Raw genomic sequence first — 18,982 nt, 5'->3', positions numbered from 1 at the left:
TCAACATCCACAACTCCACCACTCAAACGTGAACCGCACTCACCACTGGGTCTTTGACGATAGCTTGGAGGGCTATGATGTTGGGACCGCCTCGGAGGTTTTCCAGGATCTTGATCTCCCTCTTGATCTTCTTCTTTTTCACGGGCTATTGCGAAACATTAAAAGTTAAATTTACAAACACAAATTAACGGTCTGCATCCGACGAAATGAATCTATGAAACATGTTTTGTATGTATGGCACTTGTCCAAAATTATGGGGTTTTTTTCCTACACACATGATAAAAACTTTTATCAGTCACAAACCGACAACCTTCTCGAACTACTACATTTCAATTTCATTTTAATGAGGCCAGATATGGTGAGATACATGTACATTGTACCTGATATACGATAAGAAAATTTTGCAGGTCCAGTTCATTTCGCATTCATTTGTTTTTTACCCCTGATATAATAAAATACTGAATACTGGTATTACAAGGAGATTTAAGAAGTACCAAGCAGTTTGTTATGAGGTTCCCCTGTATTGGTCACTCAGGTGTCAAGAAGCCCGATTGGTATTTATTATGACTATGTTTCCTATACCATCTATCAAGCATATTATGATCGTAGCCAGCATGGACATTCCGAGTAGATTCACATATCATTTGTAAGGGGTTGTGACTATGTCTTTACATGGCTTTAATTGGATGGAAGAATTAGCAGTTTGCATTTAACAGAACATCGGCAAGACATTTACTACACTGTGCTTATTGCCCTTATGCTCCTATGCTGCCATACCTAGCCCAGTGTATAATGCAAGGGATTGTGCGGTAATACAACATACAGAGCATCTATCATTCCTTTGCTCCAGATTGAGTTTCAAATTGTAATAGGAAGAGTCATTGTGAGTCATGATGAAATGGATATTAATATCGCACCAGAAGTATTGTGTATCATAGGCACGGTTCAAGACCAGATCACAGTACAAATGCATGCCTCACTCAATGTAATACAACACACAAAGTATGTCATCATGCCTTCCCAATGACGACCAGGATGCGTGTCAATACTCGGGCTTTTTAGCCTTTAGGACGTTATGTCATGTGGCTGAAACTCACCTTCAGGATTTTTATCACACACTTCTCATTGCTTGTGATGTTGACTGCCTCAAACACCTCGCTGTACTTGCCGCGGCCAAGCTTCCGCACGATCTGGTAGTCGTCTTGTTGCCTGCAGCAGCATTGGAAGAGAAAGAGGAGGCTCACAATAATGGCGGCAAGATGGAGGCCGTAGCCGGCAGAGCCCATGACGGCTGCCATGTCACTGCACTGCGGCGGCGAGTCTCAGTGCAGCGAGCAGGCACCGGGGAGGGACAGTACTCCTCGATGATTGCTGCCTATCTACTGGGGGCAGCATCCCAAGAATGCCTGCCACAGCTAGGCTAGTCATGATATGGGCACTTTGACACTAGGGGGCCCCGAGGCGAACTGCACTAATTGACCATCGCCCTCTTACTTCTCCTAGAATGCTACTGTAACTGACACCCATAACAAGGCTGAAACACAATGAGGACTAAGGTAATACATGTCCTATGATGAGGAGACCTTATATTAGCATCCAACAGCATGTACCATATGTGGGTTTAGCATAGAATATGACAAAGCCAAGCATGCTTTCCATGATAACATCTCACAATAGTTTTGCATGCACTGACTGTATGTGTATATCCCAATACCGGTAGGTGGAAGAGCAGTGATCCCTGTTGAAATCGGAGACTGAATAGGATATTGTTTTTCTTTCATACCGCTCTCTGATACATGACACACGTATTCAAAACAAACCATAATCTAGTCCATTGTACGAGGTCATTGTACAGATATTGGACTGCAGGTCACAGAAATTCACATCATACAATGAGAAGCTATCCTATGGAGAAGCTTTGGAATGAAATGATTGGAGGGGAAGAATCTGAGCAAAATGTGACTGATATCACAACTGAAATACCGGTACATTAATCATCAGAATATTAATCATAATCTAAAACTGGGCATTTCCAAGGAAAAAGGTTATTTTTTTCAGGGATATCAGTTATTTTCTGTTTCCAATGTGCATTGTGGTCTCAAGCACTTTTCAAATCATCCTTCTTATGGCATTTCAAACCAGCATTTCTAAACGCATTTGAAAACACTGTTGCATTTAACTATCACCCCAAAATGCCTCGAACTCAGTTAGAATCATGAATTATGGAATTGATTCTGTCTTTAGAAAATATTTTAGATAAATAACCCATAGAAATTTACTAAAAATATTCACAAAACTTGTGATAATGGTACCATGTATGTACATGCATTGAAACTAACCTATAAAAAAAAAAAACTCAAAAATAACCCCCAAATGCTCATACATTCTTAGACTCATAGAATCTATATGCAAAGTACAACTTGAACTGCAGCTTTTATTTCTGATTACTCAGCCCACACATTCATGTCATGTTCTAGCATACTTAAGAATAAATTTATCGATCCTACACAAAGAGAGAGAGAAAAAAAAAGATCTTCCATAAGGTACTGTACAAGCTTTGCTCAGTCTTAAATTCTATCAGAAAAACAAATCCATAATGCAGTGGACGTGTACAATACAAGATCTTGCTAGGCTAGTGAGGGTAAGGAAGTGGCAAATACTGTTATTACATTGGAAGAGTAGGCTTATGCACAAAGAAAGGATGAGAGGAGGAAGAGGAAACTGAAATGCAGAGTTTGTTGCAACTGAAAAACCCTGAAATATGTCATCTTTTTGGTTATCCTTATCACCATTACCGGCAGATGAAACGATATTACTTAGTACTAATAATTTCTTGAAATGACGTCATGCTTCAAATTTCCACTGTGAGATCAATTAGCACAAGGCCTAACTGAAATTCCTTTGACTGGCCACGATACTATGTATGCTCACGGACTGTAAAAAAATCATACTTTGGCCTTGGACGTTTCTGATGTCTTTTCTATTGAATACTTTATTTCTTACTGTCTCATAACAACAGGTTTGTAGGATTCTTGGCTAGCAGTCTCGGTATGCCAGTGAATACGCACAATCACAGATTTGAACACAATGTGCGCATGAAATCATGATCTGTAGGTGAATTTCCAATGCTTTTTCTGCCACTCAAAGGAGGAGATATAGAAAAAGTCATTGTGGCAACCCAAACAGGATGTGAACGGGGATGTGAAACATGATTTTATAATATTTTCATAGAAATTTCGAAAAATAGTACATCGTAAGAAATTTGACTGCCAAAATCGGATGCGCACAAGGACGAGGTACAGTACTTTCTTCTTTCTTTTTTTCACTTGGCCTATAGTGGTTCAGGTTGACATTGCTTCTTAGGCTGAGAGTGTCAACAGAATGGAATGAATGCACACGAGTATCATGTTATTACTGTCACAGCTTAGGACTCACACACAGCCTCACCCATAGACTAGGAGCTGCCCTACACTCGTAGCAGAGCATGACACATACAAATTTGTACTCTGAGTACAGTTCGTCACAATGCACAGGTCCTCAACCCCATGCATGTTTCACACAACTAGCAAAAATCTAAGACCTAAAATCACCCAAGAACACCATGATGGTGCTGTCAATAAAACGTAATTACCAGTACATGTACTCACGCCATTAAAAAAAAAAAAAAAAAAAAAAAAAAAAAAATCTGTATGCATACTTTTGCAGATAGTTTAATGAGAACATGTCTTTCCAAAGGTTTAATGACAGCAGGACGTACATGTATTTAGTGTAATGTCTATTACACCTTCCTTCTTTACCGGGGTACTTTTATCCGCACATGTATGCATGCATGATTAACAAGAAAGGAATGCTTTCACTGGTACATCACATTAGAAGAACTGAGCCCATAGCACTGGCATGCCATATGGTCAATAATCTAATGCTTAGCAGCTACTGATAATCATTTCACCTCCAGGAACCCAAATTTTTACCATCATATGGTGGATAAAAATAGGTGGAACAGTGTGTTTGATAAAAAATAAAAAATAAAAAAAACCTGCATAAATGAACAAACACACACCAGGAAACAATATTAACATACACGTAACATGTTAAACAACATCCCCTCGGTGATGTAGAAACACTCGAGTGATGAGGTTGTTCACATTACGACACACTGATGCACCATACATTGTATGTGTGACCAGAACTATGAAAAAATGTAGACCCAATACCATGACTGCGACGATCATATAATTTTCTTGTACAATGTATAAAATGTATGTCTACAAGTAAAACTAGAGAAGCACTCTGAGAGCGCAGACCTCCGCCAAGCATGCAGCTCATTTCCACCACTGATCTTGTTCTTCCATAGAGATTTCAGTGATTTCTACCCATACGTACTTATAGCATTGTGTGCTGAAAGTCGCCAGATTTCCCAATATAGAAGCCTTTGATACGTCATAAACCCTCAGAGCCTCTCTGCACGGCGCGCCTCGCCCTAGCAGAAACGAGAGCACGCACTTTAGTGCGCGCATGCAAACCTCAAATACGTGCAGCCTGAACTCCCAAATTCATTGACCCTACCTGCCAAAGTATCAAAAATCTGTCATAAATTCCCCCAAAATTCTCGGATCACCACCAAAATTTAATCATCTGTTACTTGTATCATTCTAAACCTTTCCTGCAAATTTCATCAAAATCCGTTCACTACTTTTTGAGTTATTTTGCACAAGGACAAACACACGAACACACAAACCAACGGTAACGAAAACATAACCTCCTCCCTTGGCGGAGGTAATTAACATTTTCTGTCCTGGCAGATGTAAAGAGATACAGATGTGATGCTTCCGAGTATCATTCCCAAGAAACTCTCACATTAAATGTGAAAATGTGAGATGAATAACACCTCTTCTTTTCCTTTGAAGGGGATGAATAGCAACTGCTCAGTGGGAATCAGTGGGAATGCTGGGGGATGATTGTTCCAATCCTTGTGGGATTCATTTAAGAGTGCATTATATATCTATTGTTGTGTGAAAATTATTTGCTTCAGAACGGTCTCATATTAGAGTAATGTGCAGTTTAAAGCCCCGTCACTGTACAGGCATGCAAGCCTGGAAGCATTAAACTGCACATTACTTGAATATGAGACCATTCTGAAGCAAATAATTTTCACACAACAATAGTGTAATGTACTCTTAAATGAATCCCACAAGAATTGAAACAATCATTCCCCAGTATTCCCACTAATTCCCATTGATCAGTGACTAGCCATCCCCTTTAATAGCATGTTTCAGGACTCCATTTCACTTCTTTAGAATTTAGATACAGTACTTTTAATATCCGTACAGTAGTTTCACACACTTCAACTGATAATCTGCTGCCTACAGTATCACACTGCTTGAATTCTCCTCTGAAAATATTAGCGGGAGTTTCCTTTCATTCAAACAGGCACAGCTTTTACACTGCACACGTATACTGCATGTGAGCTTCATCCGATAGATACTATATGACCTTCCCTCGAACAATCCATTCCTAATTTATGAAGGGAGATGGATAACGCTCTGAAGATGACAGCACACTTACTGCGCTAGTCATGAACCTCTTTGTTGTGGCTGCTGTTGCCAGGTTCTCAGACCACCTCGGGTGACAAACCTTTCTGGATTCCAGTTTAGTACAAGACAAGACATCCACCAATTTTTATTGTACAAGTGCAGATATTCCTCTGTTACTTTCAATATTATCATTGCCACTTTCATTATCTCATCATATCATTAGAAGTATTATCAGTACAAGTATTGGTATTTTCATTAACATCATCATTCTTATATTATAATCATTATAAAACTATTATTAGGTTGCAAAATGTAGTTATGATTGATTAGCATGAGTCAGTTTCAGGATATCTACATGTACGTACATCTGTAATCAGAACGCCACACAGGTATCTCTACAGTAGGTACTGCTCAAAAACTTGCAGAATCTACACAAATTTGAACACCACTTCCATACGCTGCACATGGCACTGCCATCAAGAGAACAGGTTATCATTCTTACTAAAAATCTTGAAATGGTGCATAATACTAGTATTTCCGACTGACTTAGAGCAAGAGTTAAAAGTGTAGGGTTGGCTTTGTTCAAAAACATAAAAATAGAACCATAAATTAAACAAAGAATGCTTTAAAAAAAGATGAGAGAGCCATAAAAATGTTCCTTACACTTGTATCGACTTGTACTTTTGCATTCGCACAAACTATTTCATAAACAAGCTGCCAGAAATGTCGATGGGAAAGGAGCTCGGGAAGAAGTACAGTTGAATCCGACACCAAAATTCTGACATTTCTTCCCATGGATTACTCATAGAGCTTCCTTATGAACGATGATTTTGAAGCTTGAAGTGGGCACTTTGAAATTATGCTATCAATGGGTGGTGGTTAGTTTCAGAGACTGTGTTCTTCGTAACCAGAAATATCAAATGGTTCATGTAGCTGATATCTCGCCATACATTGTACACAGTGAAGTTACAGTCAACCTTAGTATTTACATGTACCTACAAGCTTGTACATGTACGTCAAATCTATTTGGACTGAAGAAATAGCTTTCACTTACGGGGGATTAAAATCAATAGAACAAAATGAGAGGAGGACTTGGAAAAGACCTTCAGCTTAGGTGATTATTCAACTTACAATGTATGCGAGGTCGACTTAAAACTAGAAGCTAATTTTGGGTGACTAGAAGGTTCCTTGGTATAACAAGTAATCTATGATGCTCTTTATCGTGGGTAATAAAAAAACCAACAACACACAATCAAGTGAAATGTTGACTGGGTTTGTTGGTCATGGAAGATGTCAAAGAAGGTCACATTCTATGTATATCACATGCAAATTTAGGAAGAAAGTACAGTGTACACTGTATGATCTGTACAGTACTGGTTGAGGTGGAGACTCATGTTTTGAACATTCCTAAGTGAGATAATGAGAAACCTCTTATGAAATATAAAAGAGCATGTAATTCTAAGAAGGAGTCAATGTTTATTTGATGAAAATTGGTTTTCAAATGGCTGAGATATCAAAAAAAGTGATAATAATAAGATGTGACAGGCCACGTCTTTTCTTAGGATCTCTTTGTTTCACCTTGTTTTTGGATATCTCAGCCATTTCAAATTCGATTTTCATCAAATAAACTTTTGATACCCCGTAGAATTGCATGCTCTTTGACATCTCATTGAGTGGTTTCTGAATATCTCGCAAAACGTTAAAAGCTAAATCCTCCCCTCAACCAGAACTGTACACACCCTTTAATATTTGCAGTCAAAGCATTTACAAAACATACATTATTGTGTAATAGGAAAGGGTAGTCATTATCTCTTATTGTGAGCCTCCTTTTATCCCACATGCTCCCCAAATACAGGGACTGAGATAATTTTGGGAAGGTTATGATTCCATTAAATTGTACAAAAATTTGTGCTGGAACTACAGGACTGACGTGAGAAAAGAATATCATCAAGACAATCACGTCAATAGAACATACTGTGTCGCATGTACAGCCATGTGTACATGGAAAATGGAATCCCCAAGCCCCCCCCCCCCCCCACGGATCTTGCACTTTGCTTTAAAAACAAAACAAAACAAAAACAACTAATATATTGTGCTCAATTCATTTCTTACATTACTGCAATCAGTGTCTGGTTTTGATATATTGATTTCCACAAGAAGGGTACATAGAATGATGATTTTGTTATTTGTACCTAATGGATCAGATAATCACTGAGCATGAATTTTCCAAAAAAAGCATTCGTCGCCGAGACAGAGACACAAACAACATTAGTATGACGTACAAACTGACAAGAGCTACAACCCGAGGAAAAAGTGCTCCTGTACACATGTATAATGTGATTTCAGTAGATGTGTGCCATTGCCCGATTATGGTATTGTTCTTATATCATATTACTTGTACATGTATGAGCAGTAAGGTTTGACAAATGACGGCTTTAATGTTATAAATGCTCCAGTGGTTTTTTAATTGTCTACAATGTGGCATGAAGTGCCGCATAATTCAAGACTTCCTACGTGTAGCACAGATTTCTCATGCTTGTTAAACAGATTCTGCAGATTGGGGGAATATTTGCATCATTCAGTAAAGTTTTGGGTACTACCCATATGCAAAGCACCATTGTACAAGTAGACTAGAGCCCTGTCACAGATGCACTATGAGATACATTTTGTAGCTCGGTAGCACTGTCAGTTCCAGATGTCTGGCTCGCATCTTTGTCCACATACAATACAATGCAATTAATGCATACATTGCATTCATTACTACAATTTTACTCTTTACCTCAGTTTGAATTTGGCATGAAAAGAGTTCACAGGTTTTCAATTTGATTGATTTATGGCCATTAGAGTCATGGGTCATCACTACGATGCTGCAATGTACTGGTCAAGTGATAAGCAAAGATCAATCTTCAAAGATATCCCTTTCTGAAAGATGTGGCGTGGGTTGATAGGTTCATGGCAAGTTTTACCCCAAGGTGTTTCTTTCTTGACTCATCCCAGTCACAGGGCTCAAAACTAACACTTTATTAGCATATGATGTTTATGTTGCTTTCACACCTAGTGGTACCAGGTCATGGTTGCATTTTCTGTGGGAATTCCTCTTGAGTCAAAAATGCTTTTAAGCCAAGGGATTGTCATGTTCCTATCTGAGGAGTGTCCAATCTTCAAAAGTTACACATGGAAGTCATAGAAATCAAAAAGATAACATAGCAATGGCAGGAAAAATGCAAAAGCTGAAGTCAACGCTACTTGTAGCATATAAATTTGGTACATTTCAATCGCAATACATGCATGATAGTGCCAGATCCATAGCTCTGCAGAGGGCTAGCACTACAACCATAATGTACGTACATCCCCACACTAGTTGTTAGCTTCACTGTATGCGATATGTGCATATCACTCTCGCGGGTATGAACACCAGTTGTTAATAGCGTACTAGTCTTCCAGTGAGATGCAGCCTAAACCTGACTCCAACTTTGGTGCTGAGCCATTCCTCAATGCATCTGAAACAGGGCTGGGTGGGATGCATTTAGTTTAAGCAGTGTACAACCAGGAATAGAGCATTCAATCATTGGTCAAGGTACACTGTGCATTGCTGGTACCATGCACAACAAATTTGTCATAATACCTTACAGTGCAGAACTAGTGTAAAATGTAAAATGTGCAGGTGTACAAAGTAACCTTATCATAAAAGAAGAACAATTATTCTGAAGAAGAAAAAAAAATCACCTAAAAAATTCAGCTATTCTATGCTAAAATGACATCAAACCAGGGCATATCCACCAGGATTGTGAAGATGGTGAGATTCTACTAACTTTAAATTTCATTGAATGCTTTGGACCACGTTTAAGGATGACCAAGACATCCAGTTAGAATATCACATAACCACAACAAGTCTATTGAAAGCTGGAATTACAATCACAAGTTGTCACTCTAAGCTGTTTAAGCTTGTTTTGTTGCACCATGCCACAACATATCATGTACGTTCTACGCTGAACGACAGGACCTCCCAATAAGGCTTTACTTCAGTGACCTACAATGTATGAATACTTCTACATTGCAATTTCTATACAATTCTACAACAATGCTTTCCCTTATTATTTGAGACAGCAAAAAAAAAAAAAAAAAGAAAGAAAACAAAAGAGCATCAGTGAAGCACTCACTTACAGGTATGAAAAAATTAGACAATGTTTAATTGTATGAAACTTTTTTTTCTTTTGCAAATTTCATGTGCCATTTTTCCACCAAAACCAATATTTTTATGACATGAAAAGAGCACTGTAGTTCTCCAATAACTAAAAGGTATGGGGCACACAATTTTTCTTAGCATACATTGTATCTCAGCACGTAGTGAAAGGAACGTATAATTTTCACACAAAATTAAGATTTTTTGTGTATGTTTTCTTTACTAATATTGCGTAAGTTTCATGCTGCTTCCATATTAAACATCTTAAATCATTGCAGAGTTCCTATCTTGAGAAGGACATTAATATTCAAATACTAAGTATTCATATAAAAAATAAAAAAAAAATCACTTTCCTTAAGCTTTCACCGTTTCAATAATCTTTCAGCATACTGCATTATACATATTCAACACCAGGTGCAAGAAAGTTCATGTTTTGTCAAAAGTGAAAGGTAGAGTCAGATGAATAATTTCTTTGACCCATACACCCAGAGATCATACTGGGTCCTGGGGCCTGTTACAAATATTTGCAAGGGTAGCTGGCACAGCGTGGCTTTAGTTACAGTAGATACAGTACGTGACGGCCTATGAATACTGTCTACTGTATATTGCAATACTAAAAATCATCCCCTAAATTTTCAATAATAAACTACATTGTATATGGCTTTAAATATTAGACCTTTTTATTCATAATATCAAAGGGGTTAATCAGGCAGAATCAGTCAAATTTAATGGTACAATGCTAGCTTGACTGAAAATAAGCAATCATATACAAATTGTACAAACTGTATGTACAACCCATCAGTAAGGAGATAATGTATCAGCAGGGCTCAACTCTAGTGGTGGCCCTGGGCTACTAGCAAGTAATGTTGAGCAACCAAATTTCTTATCATAGTTTGGTGGCTGGATCAGGCTAAATTCAAAATGAAATTTTTATATTTCCTTTTACTGTGGGTCACTACACTTCTTTTTTGGGCCACCAACACTTCTGTTCCAAAGATTTTAGTGGCCCAAACAGGTCACCAGAGAAAAAATGGTAGCGTCAAGCCCTGGTATAAGCATGCACAATGTACAGTACATTGTAGCTCATCTGAAAAAGCCAAAAACTTTGTACAATTGTATACTCTGTGTTGGAAACATCACACAATTTTACTTTCCGCAGCAAAGATGCCACACTGTATTTTGTATTAAATTTCAGAAGGGTGGGTGACTAATACTTTCCAAATGTTCACCTTACATGTAGCTAGACATTCCACCTTGCAAAATGGGTGATGCCAAAATTGGCAAAGGTTCAATACATTGTAGTTGTAGGCCTACCCCCTAAAAATACAAAAGACACACACATGAACATTCTAATATTCTATTAAAGTTACTTTCCTCCCCTTCAGGAAAAACAGAAATGCAAACAACCAGGTAGCTATATCATGTACACGAGTAGTATTATCCAACACGATTACTTGTACAAGTTGTAGTCTCTAATGGGTGTGAGCATGTGTGTGTCTGTGTGTATGTACAGATTGCATGTGCATAAAATCGAGTTATACGGTGTACCACCCCAGTCCAGGTCATACGTTTTTCACTAACACACATGGGTCTCCACACCTTTTTTCATGCACAGTAGGTTTAGATCTGTAGGTATAGTGGGATCAGACATAAATCGCTGGACATTACTTCTTCTTCTTCTTCCGTAAGAGTGACCACAATCAACTTGCTGATTTTAATATTCTGTCACTTTCGGGGAGGACTAAGTTGTACAAGTCTTCAAAGGGTTCAAGTAGTTGCGGTAGTAATCATCATCCAATGAATAAATAAGTAACCAATAAACTGACAAGTCCATCAATAATAGTAATAATAAAACAATAATGATAAAAAAGAAAAGAAAAGAGTGCTAAGCAACTACTTCTGGGCCGAGGCTCGTGACACAAATGTGTCGATGGTATTGGCCTCGACCACTTCCTACTGTATAATGTATGTACTCAACAGCATGCGTGTGGTAGTGTACACTGTACTTGACTAGCAAGCCGCACACATACCACGCACAATATACAAAATATATAGAAAAAAACATTAGATGCAGGAAACAAAGTAGCACTAGCAGTAGCAAGACCAATCATAGAAACTGTTCAACGGTTCCCTACACTTAGAAAATTAAAAATAGAAATATGCTTGGAAAGTAAATTTCAAACACTGAAGGGGAGAAGGAGGGCAACACATCAAGTCACATGGTTCAAAGAATGGGCTTCTTCACAAAATACAGTTATACTGTATGTAGATCTCTAGACTGTACCTCTACCTCATAATATTAGTTTCCTTTAATATCAATATAATTCAACTCTCAGCTATTGAATACAAGTTTACAACATCATGAGCATGACCAGATTGCATTCTACAACTGTCAAGATCCGAGTCAATCTACTCAATCTAGATTCTCTAGATTGTTAAATAGAGTGCACTCCCATTTAATATTAATATGAACAGTGTTGTCTATAAAAAATTCCAATTACATGTAGGAGGTAAAAATTCAAGCCTCGACATTATCTTCTCGATGTTTTTTATTATTTGCTCGCTTCATTTATAACGAAATTCCGATGTAGCTTTTTATTATAACGAACGAATACTGCCGTTGACTACGTTGTGCGTTATAACGGGAGTCGACTGAATACTACAGATCTCAGCCGTCAGCAGTAGACAGTCCAAATGCAGTTTAAACTGTCACAAAAGTAATTTGCTCATGCTGTGTTGGAGTGCACGTGTATAACTGGAATTTACACTACAGTCAAACAATGACAAGACATGCAGGGAAGACTCGGAATTGGATTTCATGAACAGTAACGTAAAATTAAATTTAAAATTTACACTGTTTTCACTTTCTTTTTTTCTGTTTTGCATTATCATAAGATTCTGCTTTGTCTCTTACCCCCATTCAACAACATGGGATTCATAGTCCCAATATTCTCTCGGTCTGTGTGAGTTTACATCAGCATAAACTCTTGCTCTGCTCATACTGGTCATCTTGGAGTTGGGTTTTGATTCCACTAAATTCGCCACACTGGAGCTTACACTGTGCCCAAACAAGTGAGGCACGAACGGCGCTGGATTGAATAAATTGCGACCAACTCTTGCAGTTGGATCCACTGGAGAGCTCGACACTCGTGACGATGTACTACCTCTGAGAAGCTTTTTAGCTCCCCGAGAAGCACAAAGGATCGGTTGACGCAAAATGATCCACTCAAATCGCGCCCCAGATGAAGAAATATGAAGATTCACACGACTTAGTAACTTTCCTTCCTCCGACTTTCGGGGCCGCCTCGTGCTCAGACAGAGTCAATGCACTGCCCCCTCTCTGTCTGTGCAAGTGTAGAGAAGCAGTTCTGTATAGAAAATACACAGGACAATCACACCCCGCCTTTACAGAACAATAATTTCAGCACAATATTCAGTCATGGTACGGCACTGCTGGTCACAAGGTGTCGAAAGTTCACCACTTCAGGATTTCAATATCAAGTATTTAATGCTCCGTTTTGATCAAAATTGCTGGCAAACAGTTCAGTGTCATCAATATTGTGGAAGAAATTCGCAGCTTTATCACAAGATGGCGAGAGATGACCTCAACGTACCCGGCAGCACCTCCATCATGAAAAATTGCATTTAGTTAGCGAGTCGATCAGGGTTGTGCGCACGAGCGTCTCCCTGCGCGAGGCCGCCCAACCAGCTCTCAATATTTGCATTCATAGTGCACTGAGTACTGTGGGATTCAATGGCGCGGCGTGGCTTGGCCGCCGGATACACGTGCGTTATTACGTGAAATCCTAGAGATAACTGACTTGGTACAGATACATCGTACAAATTTCTGTACCGCGGGTGCTTTGAATGATACCATCCATGCTGCTTTTTTCAATTACAATATTCAGTGTATGATTATTATTGTGGTTGACTATTAATCTTTACGTAACTATTCTCGTGGTACAAAAAAAAAAAAAAAAAAAGCCTAGGGGAGCAAAGCGGCAAGTTTTTCTATTAGCCTTGTGATACTCTAGTCTCTTTTCTTTTTCGTGTTACCGCTTTGTCTCTTGTTTTTTCTTTCTTTCTTTCAGGACTCGAACTGAATGATATAAAGTAGAGTAAAAGAAAGGAAGTAGAAATATTCAAAAGCAGATAATAGAGATTAGAGAGAACATAAACTTATTCTTCTCTTTATAATAATAATGTCTTATTTATCCAGGGTAGCCTCTTCAGTGTTGCCACTGCTCTACCAGAGGGCCCTGCGATTATTATTACCCCAGCGTTGCCAGGTCCCCATTTATACACCTGGGTCGAGAGGGACAATTAGTTGGGTAAAACATCTTGCCCAAGGACGTAAGCACTGGGCGGGAATCGAACCCGGGTTCTCCGATCGGGAGTCGGGAGTCTTATCCACTATGCCACAGCGCCCCCAACACATGAAGGCACAAGACGAGGATGGGCGTATGATCCTAACCCCCGGAAGTGAAATTCTGGCTAAACAAAGCTTCTCGTACTATTAAAAGATGAAGAAGAAGAAAAAAAAACTCAACCCCCCCCCCCCCCCCAAAAAAAAAAAAAACACCCCAACAATAACAACAACAACATGATGCAAACAAACAAACAAACAAACAATATGTTTAACGCAGGTCAATAACGCAAAGTTTTTAGGGCTTTGGATTGACCGAGAATTATCCTGGAAAACTCATATTAATTTCGTAAGTAAAATTTTGTCCAGAAATATTGGAATTTTAAACAAGCTTAAACATTTGTTCCCTGTTTATATTTTGCAGAGTATATATTCTTCTTTAATATCTCCACACTTTAATTATGGAATTTTGGCGTGGGGAAATGCAATCAATTTACTATTAGATTCCCTTCTTCGTATTCAAAAGCGTGCAATAAGAATTATAAACCACGCCGGATATTTTGCTCATACCAACCGTTTTTTTCATCAAAACAGAATTCTGAAAATTCCAGACCTATTTCATTATAATCTTGGAATTTTCATGTATAAACTAACAACTAATGAGTTACCATCCGTTTTTATTCACATGTTCAAAAGAAATCGCTCTCATTGCTACCCCACTCGTCAGAGTGACGCTTATCACCTTCCCCGTACTCGCACTAATTTTGCCAGAAAACAATTATGTTTACTGGACCCAGATACTGGAATGACCTCCCTCAAGATATTACTTCTTCCTTATCCTTATTCACCTTCAAACGCAAACTAAAACGGCTATTACTTAGTGGATACACACTACCCGGCTCTTAGCAACATTTCTTTTTTTTTTTTTTAATACCCCCAGTCTTTTGTCTTTGTCTGCAGCTCCAAGTTATTTGACGATACCGTTATAGCACTTTTTGTGTGTATGTGTGTGTGTGTGTGTGTAAACATGGCGAAATATGTACAGTCTCGTTTAAGCGATACTAAAGTATTCACGTGGTTCGATAGTTCGTTTTTAATACTGATTTTGCACTGGTACAATTTAAGTTGGTCGAGATAAACATGTCCGTTCTCCGTATAATTTCACGCCTATAAACTCGGGAACCTACAGTTTTTACAAGCATCATTGCTTTTATGTAGGCCCCATCATATTTCTGACATTTATTTGTGATATCCTCAGATGAAAATGACCATTTATATTTGTGTGTAATGTTTGTTTGTCTTTTTTTTCCTTCAAACATAAGATATGGTTGTATATGTTTTGTACTTTTGTTTTATTGTCAATCATTTTGTAATCCCATCACTGAGAAATGGAAATGGAAATATGAAATAAACTTGAAACTTGAAATAAACTTGAAACTTGAAACATTACAACTAAAATAGCGTTCAATAACTGTAAAATATAGTATTGTCTTATACGATCTACAAAGAACGAGTGGGATTTACAGCTCCGGGGCTGTAAAACTTGATTTTGGTCCGGGTCATCCCATCCAAGCAGCCCTTCGGGTCCCCCACCCCCTCCGTGTCTTGTGGCTACCTGGTGCACTTCCGTTATTAGCGAACACCAGGGGCGGATCCAGGGAGGACCACAACCGGCGCACGCCCCCCCCCCCCCTTTATTTTTTGTTGAAACAAAAGAAATAAAAAGAAAAAAATGGGGGAAGGGGTGCGTGCGCCCCCCCCCCCCCTTTATTTTTGTAAACACGCCCCCTCTTTACGAAATTCCTGGATCCGCCCCTGAACACGGTTTTAACGAAATTCCGGTTATACCAAGGAGCTTCAACTCCTTGGTTATACGAAGTAAAGAATTCAGGCCGCAGCGTTATTCGCCCTTTGCATTTTTTTTTTCCGGCTATAACGACATACGGCGATATAAGGAAAGAAAACTGCCGCTCTCGATCGAGGACTAATTCGTTATGACGGGGTCCATTACTGTCTTTGTAAAGCGCACAGGTTCACATTTCTGTGTTCATATGGCACTTCAGAAAAGATTGGAAAAAAAACAACAACAACATAATTACATGTACCGGTATACAAACATGACAACAGGGAAGAAGAAAACAAACAAAAAACAAACAAACAAACTAAAACCAATCAAACAAAAAAGCAAACACATACCAGATAACGAACACATTTTTTTTTTTCTGCAGGATTGCAGTTATGTAATCCTCAGCGTGAGAGGAACAAATACGTTTTAAGTTTGGATTTGAATGTTTCTGTAGATGACAGTTGGCGTCATTCCACAGTTTTGGTCCCATAACGGAGAAAGCATGATAACCCCATCCTTTTTAGTATTTTGGGTGTTTTGAGTAACAGTGCATGCATCATGATTAACGTAGACTTCGCATCGGGTTGTATTTGGGAACAGAGTCACGTAGGTATATACAATGAGGGGTAAAGAAAGTGAAGTGTTTGGAATGATGTACTAATAGCATAAATCTTAAAAGTGATCCTTGGTCCCTCTCTCCCTCTCCTTCTACGATGTAAATGAAAGCAAAAGTGAGAAAAACAGGGTCGTCTTTTGTAGTTTCATTAATTTACATTCGTTCGCGTAATTTCTGAGGGTCCCATAAATCGTACAAGCTTTGCTTTTTAGTAGGACCCTCGATCCATTTCAATTCCCATTGCATCCTTAATTAACTTATACTATGCATATATTATTATGTAAGCTCTACTTTCTGTCTCAGAAATACAATTATGTTTTCTTCATTTTGATACTCATTATCACATGAATTTTGTTAATTTACGTGTTTTTTAATCATTACAAATATGTTCTGCTTATGAAATTTTCTCTGTTTATTTCATGGAAATGAAAATAAATTCAAACTTTTAACTTTGACCAGAAATTATGAAATGTGATATAGCATACCACGGCCTTCAGCTTAATTTGCGATGCACAATACATATACAGCTGGTGACAGAACTAGCTTGCAACGGAAGAATAAACTGAAGAGTGGTGTGATAGGTCTGTAATTATGATAATACAATGCAACTACAGTACAAGTATAAGTTTTCAAAGGGAACCGGGGTATAGAAGCCTCGGGCCGAGGGAGGGGGACCAGGAAGGTTGCAGCCCCTCCCCCCCCCCCCCCCACAGATCATCTCCACCATCACTGCCAAGACATTCTCCCCAGACACTATTTTCTCTTAAGAAAATAAAAGGGTAAAATCGAAAAATACACATACACACACACACACACACACACACACACACACACACACAGTAAACCAACCTTGGGCTTTCTCTGTGCCACTGATTGGGAAAATTACGCAAGCAATATCGGCTCCGTCCTTGAAAATAAAAACATTGATTTTGTAGTGAATGGACGAGGTTTGTCTATATTCAATTTGTCGTATTGATATATTCATTATCAGTTGCCATGGAGCAGTCCATATTTGTGCGTATTCTTGGCAACCGTTCTGCATGGAAATTAAGCTGTAACGCACGTGATAATATTACAGATGTAATGACAGAAATATTGTTGAAAATAGTAATATTATTGCGTAATGCAATATCAAATATTGTGCAATGTTAATGAAATTGCTGAGAATAATATTAAGGCATCTGTAAAAAAAAAAAATGCCGTCAGAGGATATATCAAATCATATCATATCATATCATATCATATCATATCATATCATATCATATCATATCATACCATATATAGATGTCATATCTTTTAGATCTATACAAGCAGGGAACCGTGCCACTCTATTTTCACAAAGAACCAAAAAAAAGAAAGAAAAGAAAAGAAAGAAGAACTAAAATTCAATTTCATCAATCCAGGGAAAACTCTGCAACATTGAGTTTGGATAATGATGTAGGTCACAAATCACACCTGTGTAAAGCGAAATGTGGATCCCCTCACTTAATCTCCATTTCATTCCTTGGGCATGCAATTGACGAAGTAACACATTTTTTTTTTTTTTAATCATAGTTCGGAATATGTTAATCATCGGATCGTGGTGAGTAGATGAATGAAAGAAAGTCAAGTTAATTAATCAACTATTGTTTAACAATGCGTGGTGCATGCATCAATGTCTCGCGCCTCTTGAAACAATCAATTAACTTGACTTTCTCTCATAAAACATTTTTAGTTAAAAAAATCGCCCAGTATGTACAGTATATTCTCTCACTTCTAAAGTTTTCATTGATAGACTCTATCACCAATTTGACGTGTATGAACGATGATCTTTAAAAATCATGTCAAAATAAAAGGAGTGTTATCGAGAGAACGATTTGTATACATTGTACGCAAGCGCGAATGGAAAGATTTGTGAGGCCATAAAATAATTATCTTCGTATTATGAGTGTAATGGATCAGGTTTTGTTACAGCTCGTTATTCCGAAGGTTCGTTATTCCGAAGGTCCCTTATTCCGAAGGTTCGTTTTTCCGAATTTCATTTTTGGATGAACAAATCTTCGGAATAACGAACCTTCGGAATAACGCCATAAAATGTTCGGATTAACGAACCCTTTTTCATTTTCGGATTAACGAATCTCTAGGTATAGGGAAGTTGCGTGTTTCGGATTAGCGAACCTTCGGAATAACGAACCTTCGGAATATCGAACCTTCGGAATAACGAACAGCACCCAAATATTTTTCATGCACTGATGGGTGATTGACTGACAGTAGACTGTTCTTGTAAAAAATGGATTACAGCCTCGTAATTTTGTCGGGTTGTTATATAACTAATCAGCTTTTTTCTGCTCTGTTCGTTTTTATCAATGTCTCTTTGCTTGATCTTACTGTATACTCATTGAGTCAACTTTAAGATGGAATAAAAATGTCATATGATGCGAATTACTAAAGAAAATGA

At 38.2% G+C, this 18,982-nt stretch overlaps 1 protein-coding gene across 3 annotated transcripts in view; it reads right to left on the bottom strand.

The window, feature by feature from the left end:
• LOC140233432 (casein kinase II subunit alpha-like) overlaps positions 1–13,343 on the bottom strand; it is a 38,246-nt gene extending 24,903 nt beyond the window's left edge. For all 3 annotated transcript variants that reach the window (XR_011901538.1, XM_072313540.1, XM_072313541.1), the window contains exons 1-3: positions 12,632–13,343; positions 1,098–1,209; positions 44–145 (exon numbers count right to left, since the gene is read on the bottom strand). Coding sequence is in view for 2 of the 3 variants with exons in the window: in XM_072313540.1 (XP_072169641.1) it covers positions 44–145; positions 1,098–1,209; positions 12,632–12,726 (309 nt within the window). In the remaining variant the exon portion in view is untranslated. The remainder of the gene's footprint in view (positions 1–43; positions 146–1,097; positions 1,210–12,631) is intronic.
• Between the last annotated feature and the right edge of the window lie 5,639 nt (positions 13,344–18,982).

This window comes from Diadema setosum, chromosome 9 (genome assembly GCF_964275005.1).
Source record: "Diadema setosum chromosome 9, eeDiaSeto1, whole genome shotgun sequence".
Taxonomy (NCBI): domain Eukaryota; kingdom Metazoa; phylum Echinodermata; class Echinoidea; order Diadematoida; family Diadematidae; genus Diadema; species Diadema setosum.
The sequence above is the reverse complement of the archived record's forward strand: the minus strand, read 5'-3'. Positions and strand labels throughout refer to the sequence as shown.